Here is a 13,302-nt window from a genome sequence, read left to right as displayed (position 1 = left end):
CATTCTAAATGGCTAAGAATAACTAGCTTTGATGTCTCACTTACCAGACACTGTAGCAAATATTCCAGTATTCCTGGGCTAAGTAAACCTATACTTGCAGGACCTAGACGAATACAACAAATACTGGGTATAATTAAATGTGCCATGTTATTGTTTGAACAGTAACTAGTTACAATACAATTGTTTTGGTAGAACTCTTACCAAGCACTCTCCTGCCCATGATCTTATTCAAGTCTCCCACTCGAGGTAGGGGACTAGTACTATCCCCAAATCATAGATGAGCAACTGAGTCCTCCCACGCCCTTCCCCCCTCCAAGTGAAGCAACTTACTCCAGGCCACTTGGGGAGCACATGGCAGAGTAGGAACCAGCACCCATTTGTTCCGATTTCTAAGCCACTGCTCCTTCCACCACGTGACATACCCAGCTAGTCCCCTGTACTTGAATGTTAACCTTCCTAAAATGGGTACTATTCATAAAGGAGTTAAATACCTGTTTCTCTTCTCAGGACCTGCTCCAATTTAAAGTTCTTTTTCCTCTTCCCCCTACCTTTTATGTCTCTATCACCTAGCTAAACTTTTAGAATCTTTGTTATACTAAGTTCAGCCTTTTCTCCTATTCTTAATTTTAAAGCAAGTACGTACTACTTGTTTTTTTAAATTTCCCTCTGAAAATCCTCAAAGCTTAATTAGATTGCATTCACCTCCGTGGCCTTTGTGTACTTTTTTCGTTATCCTTGTCCCTCAATTTTGCGGATGGGGGGAGATTGTTCTTTCCGGTACCATTATAACTTATTAGCCCTGCAGTGCAATCTTCCCCTTAATGTCAAACAACTTAAGATCTTCTTGGTGGAGCTTTCCAGAGTTACCTGCTAGTTTCTCGGCCAAGCAGCCCAGGACAGCAGATGTGTTCCTGTGTTTGGCAGGATGACCTGAGTCCTGGCAGGCTACTTCTCCATTTAAGTTCAGAATTTCTGTCAATTTCTGGAGTGCATCCTAAAATCAAAAATGAACAAGTGGATTTCATAAATACACTACTTGGGTCCCCCCACCCCCAAGATAATCCTCATAGGCAAAAGCTATAATGAGGTGTTAACTCAGAATAACCACACAGAAATGATATAATGTACCCGATATACCATTATTGATGGGAACTATTATTTGATTAACCTGAAAGTTGTCTCACATAAATTGCTAAATTCTATTCCATTCAAAATGTAACAGTCATACCAATTATATGCTATATACTCTCGAATCATGAAATCATTTGGGTAGAATAAATCTACCCAAGTGCCATTAGAATTTATAACGACAGGGCCTAGTGATGTTGAAGTAAAAAGTTACTTTAAAAATTTTTATCTTTTTACCAAGCAAGAATAAATCTCACCAGAACTTTTGAGACAAATTAGGATAGAAACAAACCTCTTATAAGCCTAAGCAAGTCAATTCATCAGGGACTTGTCCACATCGTTTTGCAATGTTGGACCTTAAGGTCTGAGGTTTAAACAAATGAAAGATGCCAGAACCCAGCATTTTAAAAAAAGGGTTCCATAGAGCATATGGACTAAGGCAATGAGAGTTTGAACTTTTGTTCTATGTAAGGGATAATCAAGGTTATACAATCTTTAATGTATGAATAAGACTCAAAAGTGCTTTCAGTATAACAGTTATTTTCTTAATAGAAAATGTGTAAAATTTTTGTTACGAGGAAATTGTTTAAATATAAGAAAATCAGCTCAGCAACTGATTCCTCTCTTCTAGTTTCCAAAGATTGTATTTTAGATTAAATGCCTCCATTTTTAACATTTTTAAAATTTTAAACTAAAGCTGTATAGTGAGCTATTGATAGGAGAATGTAGCACTTCATTGGTTTATATAACGAAATTAATACTGAATAACACAGATACCAAGTGCATAAAGAGGAAATGCATTACATCAAATATTCCTTGTGGTCATTCATCCTGCGGTTGAGCACAGATGACAGTTTCATAAAAGATAAGTATTAACTTACTTTAGTGGGCAATGGACATTCATCTAGTAACAATGTTATAACAGCTGGTCCCAGTGGATCTTCCAATGGAATAACTCTAATTAAAGACTGGACAACGTCCAACCATCCTTCATCTAAGAGCAAATCAAGAAGATTACACGATGGAGCCACTATTTTAAAAATGTGAAAATATATAACCTATGACCCAAGATGACTTTACATTAAAATAGAAACACTGTTGGCCTTCATCCTGTAAGGTTTTAGCAGCTAACATCTGGCATGGACATAGTCATCACTTGCTAGTAACCATGGTAGAGTCAAAGAATCCAAATTTACAGGAGTCTGGTGATGTTTTTGGCAGCTTTATTTGGAGAAAATTCAAGCTATGGTCCTGGGTCCTCAAAACATGATTTTAAAAGTTTTTGGCATTTTATTTATGACATAGGAGTTAACCAAGAAGATTAAGTATCTGAAGTAGCTCGCTCTATTTTCAGAATTATACTTAGCAAATTGAGGGAGAAAAATTATTCTTCCCATTCTAGAAGAGTTATGGTCAAAGATCCATCAATGCCAAAAAATTTTTCTGGTAATAATTTAAATGAGATAAAACTATTACTGAGAGGTACAGCTACATATTCAGGATGCAATATACATTTCCTATCCCTTGTCTAAGAAAATTTCCATATACTAAGGGATTTTTTTCTTTGTCACACTGTTAAGTATTTGGGGGATCTTTTATTTATTTTTTTAAAAAAAGTGGTCACATTTCTTTATAATTGTTAATTTCATAATCATTAATTCATTAGGAAGTATTTTTTTAAAAAAACTTTAAAAATACCTGTTTCTGCCATTTCGTGCAATGTAATCATTGAATAGGGAGGTTCCTGATCACTGAAAAACAAACATTCAAGACATCAGACTTGAAGAAATGAGAAATGACAATTCCAAACAAAAGTTTACCCTCTACCCGACTGGCGTGGCTCAGTGGTTGAGTGTTGACCTGTCAACCAGGAGGTCACTGTTCGATTCCTGGTCAGGGCACATGCCCGAGCTGCTGTCTCAATCGGCGTGCAGGAGGCAGCCAATCGATGATTCTCTCTCATCATTGATGTCTCCCCCCCCCCCCCCCCTTCCTGGTTCTAAAATCATTAAAAACATTTTTTTAAAAGAATGATTAAAAAAATAAAAATACAGTGTATTTGCTACAGCAACTCTCTATTAAGAACTGTGCTCTCCCGTCAGATCAGCCCTTTCCTAAGTAACGAGGAGAACAATAAATACATTTTACAACTGCAGACACCCTTTTAGGTGTATTCTTACTAGGCCCGTCTATCTTTCATGTCTAGTTTTAAAAGCCTTATAAACTTTAGAGGTTATAAAATTCTTCTCCTTCAGTAGTTTCTAAAAAGCAAGCTATGTGACTCTGTTTATAGACTGACCGAACCCTGCTTTGCCATTATATTCTCCAACGTGTCACTTCACATTTGTTCTACACCTGCCTTAGTTTTCTATCCGCAGAAAAGTTGTAACTCAGCACAACAGGTTTAAGGTGCAAGTTACCCGATTACTCAAATGTGTATCACTTGCCTCATGGAAGTGAATTATGTGCTTTATCAGCAAGTTCTCTTATAATTTGCTGAAGATTGGGAATAAAACTCCTAGCTTGCACCTGGCTGGTGTGGCTCAGTGGTTGAGCGTCAACCTGTGAACTTAGGAGGTCACGGTTCAATTCCGGGTCAGGGCCCATGTCCCGGTTGCTGGCTCAGTCCCCAGTGTGGGGCCTGCAGGAGGCAGCCGATCAATGATTCCCTCTCATCATTGGTGTTTATCTCTCCCTCGCCCTTCCTCTCTGAAATCAATTAAAAGATATATTTTTAAAAAATACATAAAGCCCCTACATTGCCCCCAGACTCTCTGAATCACTTTTTAAAATATATGGCAAAATCTATTCTGTATCGGTTTTCCCAACGGGCTTAAATAGCATTGCTTATGGTTTACTTCCTTATTTGGGAGGGACAACTTTTCACTACAGTTTTATGGTATGTTTTAAATTTCACCATGAAGAAATTTTATATAACAGCTTCTAGTCCTTTGCTTGAGTTTGGAAGATGTAAATGGCATAGATTTATTCAGTAGGTATTTCCTACAAACATATTAAAATTACGTTAAATTAATTCACAACTACTGCAAAGGCTGGTTTTAATGAACTCAGTCAGGCCTTTCTGAACTATGGAGAATATGTATAAGAAACACTTTCCCCCAGCATGTTCCATAGCAGATAAAAAGATGTGTAGAACAGCCTGGCCCATGTGGGTCTGAAGGAAAAACAATTCAGATATAACTTATAAAAAGCATTGTTATTATCTCATGACAATCCCTCTAAGAAAGGCATTATTCCCCTTCTAAAGATGAGGAACCTGAGCCTTAGAGAAGTCACTTCCCAGGGTCATGTAGCTAGTGAAGGGGCTGGGTTAGAATTTGAATCTTGGTCCATCATGGTTCATCAAAAATTCAAAAACTTTTGCTCCTAACTACTGAACTTTGTGGTTCAGTTAAAATGTTTTTTTCAGTTTGAACAATGCCCTTTGATTTCACCATTATTCAATCTGAGATGCCGTATTTAAGAGTTAGACAAAGCAGACGGAAGCAAAGCAGGTACAGGTGTGTCCTGCAGGTTCAACTTACAATTTTCCCAAATGGATCTGAGAGGACCAAATAGGGAGATTAAAAAGGGAGGAGGATTGCCGAAACCGGTTTGGCTCAGTGGATAGAGCGTCGGCCTGCGGACTGAAAGGTCCCAGGTTCGATTCCGGTCAAGGGCATGTACCTTGGTTGCGGGCACATCCCCAGTGGGGAGTGTGCAGGAGGCAGCTGGTTGATGTTTCTCTCTCATCGATGTTTCTAACTCTCTATCTCTCTCCCTTCCTCTCTGTAAAAACTCAATAAAATATATTTAAAAAAAAAAAAAGGGAGGATGATGAAACTCCTTGATCTACGCTCTTAAGTTGCCAACACAAGTTGCATGCAGGTCTGCTCTGAACTTCTGGTCAGAGGAGCAGACAGGATAAAAGTGAGTTTTCGTGAAACCATTTCCTATTGTAGCCTGCAATACACACTCACTTCATATTTACTATATTCCCTATAAGGACCATAGATTTAATTAGTGTTTTCTGCTGTAGAAATATTTAGACAGCCCTAGTCAGACTAAATACTTGGGCTCAGTGGATAGAGGGTTGGCCCAAGGACTGAAGGGTCCCTGGTTTGATTCTGGTCAAGGGTTCATAATTCAGTTGCAGGCTCCATCCCAGGTCCCAGTCAGGGAATGTGCAGGAGGCAACCAATTGATGTATTTCTCTCACATCGATATTTCTCTCTCTCTCTCTCTCTCTCTTTCTCTCTCTCTGTCTCTCCCCCTTCCCTTCCACAGTCTCTAAGAATCAGTGGAAAAATATCCTTGGGTGAGGATTGACAAAAAAGAAAACAAAAAAAAAGAAATATTTAGACATTTCCAGTTGGGAGTAAATGTTAGTAAGTAAAAACACCCAACTGTAAAATATACTCTGCCACCAGAGGAAAAATAAAATATTCTCCCTTGCTTTCCGAGCTCAAGGCTTGGCGAATACATCCTGTGAAGCGAAGGAGTCCAAGAATTACGGTTCCTGGCAGATCCCTTTTCATTACAGAGGGCAACCGTTACTCAGATACTCACTTATCTACAAGAGTCCGTATGACTGCTAGTGTGTCCAGCACTAACCCATCTACATTTTGTTTCTTTCTCCGTGGTTCATGTGGTCCTCGGCCCCTCCTCGGTGGCCGAACAGGATCCCGGGATTGGTGCCTTATGTCCACAGTGGGTACTGCATTGTTCTCGGCCTGTTGCTGCTGGGTGTCGACACTATCTTCTCCACTGTCATCTCGGCAGATGCAGGAGTTCCCCATGGCAGCGGCAGCACCTCCAGTCCCCAGGAAGTGGGCTATGTGTTCCTCAAGAGTCAACAGCAGACCCTGGCCAAGGCTTCTGCTTGCTAAGAACACGGCCCAACCAAAGACAATCATTTAGATAGTTTTCGGTCTTCCAAGTATTGTTTTCATAATCCGGGGTTGAGACACTTGCATCCTATCTGTTTTTAAAAACTGAACGCTGAAGAAAGTTGCGGAGTTGATCTCCAACATTCTCAATTACAGGGAATCCTGGTCATCCAGCAGCAGCTCTAAAAGAAAAAGAAAAAAACAAAAGGAAAATGAACCAAAGGTTTGTGGCTATTCAATGACTCAAACTTTTCTAGTTTGATTTCATAGACAGTGGGATTGCAATGAAGAATTGTCTTTGGTTATTTTTATAGGTTTCTGACTCAAAGAGGTATCTCTGCATGAGAGAATGAACAATCAATCATTGTTATCATTACATTATAAAATTGATTGCTAAACCATATCCTTATAAACCATAGGAGTTACCATAGATTTTTTTTTTAAAAGTCTGTGTGGTACTATATATAGAACTACATTAGAAAAATGTGAACAGTTGTTCAAGGGTTCCTTTCTTGGATAAAAAAAAATCAATTGCCTCCTTTCTTACTTTACATGTATGAAAAAATTTAACGTTTCAAATAAAATATCTAATTACAGAGGTTTGTTGTTAAAAAGTATGATAAAATTGTGATAGCACCCATTTGATATCAAGAAGAATGAAAAGATAGGGCGTTCCACTTAAGTTACCCAGATACAGTGGTTTCTCATAGAGGCTCTCTGGAGAATTAACAGAAATCATACAAGTAGTTACAAAGTTTTTCTGTTCTCTAAGCCAGATTCTGTTTGGGGAAAGGCAGACGCAACAAGGTTGCAGTTTCACAATGATCAGTTTGTTGTAGACATAGCTGCTACACAGGTAAGAATAGGGATGCACCCTCTGTTTTTGAAAATACTGACCAAGCACCTCGGGTCAGGCACCATGTGGCCCTGGGAGAACAAGGCACGGTCCGTCCCTGTCCTCCAAAAATTCGTGGCTGGCCATTCTCATCCCACACAGTATGTTTATCACTGAAAACCTAATGACAGAACTAGCTCTTCATTAAACTGAGAAACCTGGTTAGGTCTAGAAAGAAAGATTTAGAAGCAGGGGACTGACATGGGACTGGTAGCAAAAAGTAAAAAGTCATGCCGAGACCCGGAAACTAGGACCCATTAAGATTCAAATGGACACAGAAAACACTAAACATTTGCTTTATTTACAATGAAGTCCTCTGATATTGAGCAATGGCTCAGGAATAAACATAAATTAAATGTATAATTCGGTGGGATTAGAAACAAGAGAAAAATTACTTCCATTATTTGAACAGATTTGCAATAAATTATTTTAAACATTTGTCCAGTTTAATTACTGCTCATAAGTGGGAGTGGGGCTTTAAGAAAGAGACAGATAAGATGGAGATAGAAAGTATGTGTGTACTAGGTGTACCGGTTAATAATGCAGATTTTTTCAATAGATGGAATTACATGTATGTTGACATATATGCGATTTGATATGTATGCTATTTTGTTGTATTGCTCCTTCAGATTACCACTTGTTTCGATCGATGGCACACACACTTTCTGAGCAGCACTTCAAAACATACGAAGAAGTGGAAAACTGGGTCTCTGAATGGTCTGCCTCAAAAGAAGAAAAGTTCTATTGGGATGGTATCCACAAATTACCTGGAAGATGGGGGAAATGTGTAGCTAGCGATAGACATTACTTTGAATAAAGCACTTTTGATGATTATCGAGTTTTCTTTGACTACAAAATCCGAATTATTACGGTTAATAATGCGGATTAACCATTAACTGGTTAAAAATTCGGATTAATCATTAACCGGTTAATAGTGCGGATTAACAATCAACCGGTTAAAAATTCGGATTTTGTAATCCAAAGAAAATGTCAACTCTTGTAAAGCTATTCGGAATAAGTAAAAAAAAAGTATTGGGAGTGCTTGTGAGGAAAGCAGTGAGTTAAAAAGTTGTCGGATCACAAATTTTTAAATTTTATTCTATCCAAAACTTTTTCGCTAAGGCTTACATGAACTGAATGTAGAATAATTAATCTATGCAGCTCTCCATTTAGTATAGTCTCAAAGTATGTGGAAGATATCCAATACATACAAACAGGCATTTTTCAAAATATGACTAAATTAGGAGGTGAGAAGACAAAAACTGTGGGTTTTGTTTTTTTTTCTATTTCCAAACTGAGCTCAAGTGTAGCTTGGGTCAATTTCTTCTAAGTCACTTTCCTTATTTGACCCAGAAAATGATGTCAACTACCAAATTTGTCAGAGAAGAAAAATGAGTAAAAAAAAAAAAAAGTTTTCAAATATTTCAAAACCAAAGGCTTTCTTTTTTAAGAACGAACTGTAAAGACCCGGTGTAAAGAAGAGATGAAATAGGTGGGAGAAGCTGTGAGGCATTTCAAAGGTAAGGCTATAAAACATAAAGGAAAAAATATGAGCTATTATCTTTTGAAACGTTCTGAAATGAGCATATATCGAGCGCTTTTGAAGTTACAGCCAAAGGCAGGACACATAAATAAGCAGAGGGCATGAGCTTTCCGATTTATGCAGCACTAAAAACCTATAGCTCTTCCTCTGGAAAAGGCTGTCACTCCTGATACTTTTCTGAGAACAAACTGTGAATAAATACTTCAGGCAAAAGCCTGGGCCATGAACTTAAACAATTACTCTGTAGAGAGCTGTATCTCATTCCAAAAGCATTATGTGGGCCATTGTTTTAAGACACTAACACTCAGGCTCCAGAGCTGGTACAGGATGCCAGAGGCCACCGACAGCACAGGGGAGGGGCTTTGCAGTCAGAAAGATTGGGCACAGGGCCCGGCCTGCAATGTTGACAGCTAAGCATTCTAATTACCCTCACTATAGACACACTTTACAACAGGGAGAAAGTAATACTTCTTATACCTCACAGTGCTACTGTGAGGATTAAATCAAACAGTGCTTATAAAACAAATGGCACAGTGCCTATACTTAAAGGATCCCCAAATGCAAAATGTTCTTAGAAAATGCGACCTAGCTAATCAGAGGTAAAATAATCTGGGAGGTGGGACTCTGGAGTAAGACTTGACTTAAGAGCACTAAGATAGCCCTAACTTGTTTGGCTCAGTGGATAGAGCGTTGGCCTGTAAACTGAAGGGTCCCAGGTTTGATTCCAGTCAAGGGCATGTACCTTGGTTGTGCGCACATCCCCAGTACGGGGTGTGCAGGAGGCGGCTGAATCGATGTTTTTCTCCCATCGATGTTTCTAAGTCTCTATCCCTCTCCCTTCCTCTCTCTAAATAATCAATAAAATATATTTTTAAAAAAAGAGCACTAAGACAACTAAATAGTTTATCTTTTCTAGAACTCATCTACCTTGTACTGAAATAACCGTTACTTAGCTATACTTCTAGACTACACCTGGGAAGAAATTGTAGCTTAATCATCCCAAAGGTGATGAGCATTCAAAGCCCTCAGGTACCTCTTTTCAAACTCCTGGTTCCACTCCAAATAGCCAGTCAGAATTTCTAGGATATGGTCCAAGCAAGTGCTTTCTTAAAAGCTCCCCTGGTGATGCCTGGCCAGTGTAGCTCACCTGTTGAACATGGAACCAAGAGGCCGCCAGTTCGATTCCTGGTCAGAGCACATGCCCAGATTGTGTGCTCGATCCCCTGTGGGGGGCATGCAGGAGGCAGCCGATAGATGATGTTTCTATCTCTCTTGTCTCCCTCCCTTTCTCCCTAAAAAATCAATAAAAACATATATATATATATAATTTTTTTTTTCTAAAGAAGCTCCCCAGGTGATTCTGTTGGGACCAGGTCTGGAAATCACTACATATAAAACCTAACGAAGAGTTGGCACAGTAGGCAGGACCTACTGCTGACTGGATGATGGGACAAACTGAAACACAAATGGGTGATTCTTCTGGGTTCAAAAAAGTTAACCTTCTTTCCAGGAAAATGAATTGTGACTATATTTGGAGTGGTCAGCCAAAATACCCACTAGGACACAGTTACCTCCATTAGTCATCATGTGCACAGCAACACAATGAGTAAAACAGCTCCCCATATGTCTCGCCAGATCTACCCTATGGAGCATCTTAATGAACCTAGATGGTACCTTGCTCTTGGGCAAGGTCATCCAAGGACTGACAGACTGAATGAAGGAGAAAATGAATAAGACTAGAGATTATGTAAACCTGTAATGCCTACATCCCTCACCTTAACTTTGAAGACTACTTAGCATTAGATGGTCAGTCAAGTCCATCTAAGACCAAAGACAAGCTAGTCACAAAATTTAAACACACACAACTATTAAATCTGCGGCCATGGCGATCATCAACTGATATGGCAATTATCGATTGTATTAATGGTGATGATACCCCCAGATGCCATTGCTTAGCAGGAAGACTTCTCATTATCTAAATGGTAATGTTTTTTAAGTCATTATATTGTTCATAGCAAATTTTCTGCAAGAGCATAATTATAATCAAGCATTTCCTTTGTGAATCTATTTCTCTGAAGAGTAGTATTAATTTTGATTTATATTCTATTTTAAAATTGACTTAAGAGGAAGGGAGAGAAATGTTGATGTGAAACACTGATCAGTTGCCCTCCCCCGCCACATGCCCTGACTAGGGATCAAGTGTGCAACCTGTCAAGACAGGGAATCGAACCTGCCACCTTTTAGTGTATGGGATGACGCTCCAACCAATAGAGCCACACCGACCAGGACTGACTCTTTTTTCAGAAGAAAGTAAAGACTATTCCTTCCCCTTCTGTCTTATTTATGATTTATTAGATTTTTGTATTTTATAAAGCTGCTCTGAGAGGGAAGAAAATCAAACTCGGGTTCTCAATAAGTTTTGTGTTAAAGCAATGAGGTCTGGTACTCAAAACACAGACCTCTACCACCATAAACAGCTCACAAGAGACATCTGGCCAACTGGTCTAATCCTCTCTAACAAACGGCCCAGGAATCAATGATTCAGCTCTTCAAATATTTGCTTGCATTCGATCATAAGACAGCGCAGTGACATTAAGAACACTTTCTTTTCTCTGAAAATAAGACTTCAGGATTATGTTGCCAAGAAAGGAGAGGCTGGTTAAATAAATGACCATAGGAATAAAAACCAAACTGTGGGCGTGAAATTACTGTGGCTGTCATCTTCGCTTTATCATTCCCAAAAAGTGTTACAGGATGCAGCGTTTTTTTCCAATTCACTCCTCACCCGTCAAGGCTGAATCACAGAGCATAAAAAGTAACAATAGATAATGCACCGGAAATGTTCATGATTTTCTTTCATTAGAAAATGTTTTGGATGTTTTCCTAAGATAGTCTTATGAGTGATAGATAGTTCTTTGTGCATGTTTATTAGCCCCCAATTTTTTTAATGAAAATTTCATACACACAGCAAAGTTGAATTTTACAGTGAACACCTACATATCTGCCATCTGGATTTTACCATTAATATTTTACTACACTTGCTTTATCACATATCTATCCATCTCTACCCATCATCCACCCATCTCATTTTTTTTTATGCATTTCAAAGTAAATTACAGGCATCAGTATACTTCCCCCTAAATAGTTCAGCATACATATCACTAACCAGACTTGAATATATTTTTAGAGATTAGATTTACATATAATGAAATGTATAAGCGCTATGCATATACATGCAGAATTTTGTCAAATACATACACCTGTGTAACTCAAACCCTATCAAGACAGAGAGGCTTATCCAGAAATATATTTGCTCTTATTTTTATTTTGCTTTTATTTTTCTAAAGTATAGTCAACTTTTTAAAAAATATATATGTAAATACACACACACACATACACACACATACATATACACATATATTGATTTCAGAGAGGAAGGGAGAGGAAGAGAGAGGTAGAAACATCAATGATGAAAGAATCATTGATCGGCTGCCTCCTGCACTCCCATACTGGGGATCAAGCCTGCAACCTGAGCATGTGCCCTGACTGGGAATTGAACCGTGACCTCCTGGTTCATAGGTGGACGTGTTACGGGCTTGATCCCCAGTGGGGGATGTGCAGGAGGTAGCCGATCAACGAGTCTCTCTTATCATTGATGTTTCTATCTCTCTCTCCCTCTCATTCCTCGCTGATATCAATAAAAATGTATTTTAAAAAGCATTAATTATAGAATACAGTCTTATATGAAACATAAGACGAATTCTTTCAGCATTCAAAAAATGTATTAAAGTATAAAATTTAGGGCTGGGATTTATTAAGAAATTCCCAGAAGCAAATAATAGTTAAAAAAAAAAGAGAGAGAGAAAGAAAGAAAGAAAGAAGGAGAAGTAAATAATCCCTGCTAGGTCTCAAGACTGAAAATTTTGCCTTGGACCCAAAAAGGAAACACTACAGAAGAACAGAGGTAAGTGCTAACAATGGCTGCAGCACAAAGGAGAAAAACATAACACTCCACCGGGCTCGGGATTGTCCCCCCAGGGGACAAAATAATAGGAACTCATACAGATGTGTTATTTAAACAGATGATTCACAATCTGAAGGATAGGGTTTTTCTAGTATAGAAAACTCTTTACTATTAAGAGAAGCAAACAAAATGTATAAACAGCATGGATAGCAACACTTCCCTTAATTAAATCTACTTAAAATGGTGTCTGAAAACACTCAGTTGCATACCTAGAAGCTAAAAGGTATTCAATAACGACATTAAGTGAATTTATTCTAAAATCTGTAAAAGTAGAGAATGTTTCCAAAATACTTACCACTTTGAAAAACAAAAAAACATTCAATAAATATGATTATAATGCTTGCATGCCAGGCCCTGAGCAGAGATGGAAAAAAAAGGTCCCTCATGCTCTTGGCAAAGAGACGAAGGACAGCAATAGACAACACCCGGAGGGCCCGACCCATAACGTAATTCCGCCAGTGAAGCCTCCTGGTAAAGCATCATCGGGTTCACCAGGAGCAGGCCTCTCATTCCTCCATTTTTCCAGTGGAAACGGAACTTAGTAACATCAAGTATTTCTGTCCAAGCAAGCTTTTAGGTGACTACATATCAGCATTAGCAAAAAGGGTATGGAGGGTTTATATTTGCACTGCCACACATTCATGTCTTAAATTATAAGCTAAAGATTGTTGGCACAAATATCCTGACTACGGTGAAAGGTAAACCAAACGCCCATAAATTAAACTGATAACGAAGCTAATAGTAGTTCTGCTGAAAAACAAAAGCAACAAAAACCACAAGAGGAAGCGCCATGGAAAAAAGGCATCATTCCGATGACTGAAGG

General features: G+C 38.6%; 1 protein-coding gene across 2 annotated transcripts in view; it reads right to left on the bottom strand.

The window, feature by feature from the left end:
* Positions 1-13,302, bottom strand: part of RSPRY1 (ring finger and SPRY domain containing 1) — a 30,224-nt gene that overhangs the window by 12,565 nt on the left and 4,357 nt on the right. For both annotated transcript variants that reach the window (XM_006752863.2, XM_006752864.2), the window contains exons 2-6: positions 5,698-6,199; positions 2,827-2,879; positions 2,010-2,122; positions 868-994; positions 45-103 (exon numbers count right to left, since the gene is read on the bottom strand). In XM_006752863.2, the coding sequence (XP_006752926.1) occupies positions 45-103; positions 868-994; positions 2,010-2,122; positions 2,827-2,879; positions 5,698-6,044 (699 nt within the window). In that variant the 5' untranslated portion in view covers positions 6,045-6,199. The remainder of the gene's footprint in view (positions 1-44; positions 104-867; positions 995-2,009; positions 2,123-2,826; positions 2,880-5,697; positions 6,200-13,302) is intronic.

Source organism: Myotis davidii, unplaced genomic scaffold, assembly GCF_000327345.1.
Source record: "Myotis davidii unplaced genomic scaffold, ASM32734v1 scaffold590, whole genome shotgun sequence".
Lineage (NCBI taxonomy): Eukaryota > Metazoa > Chordata > Mammalia > Chiroptera > Vespertilionidae > Myotis > Myotis davidii.
Note: the sequence above shows the minus strand (reverse complement) of the source record. Positions and strands in the feature narration are given on the sequence as shown.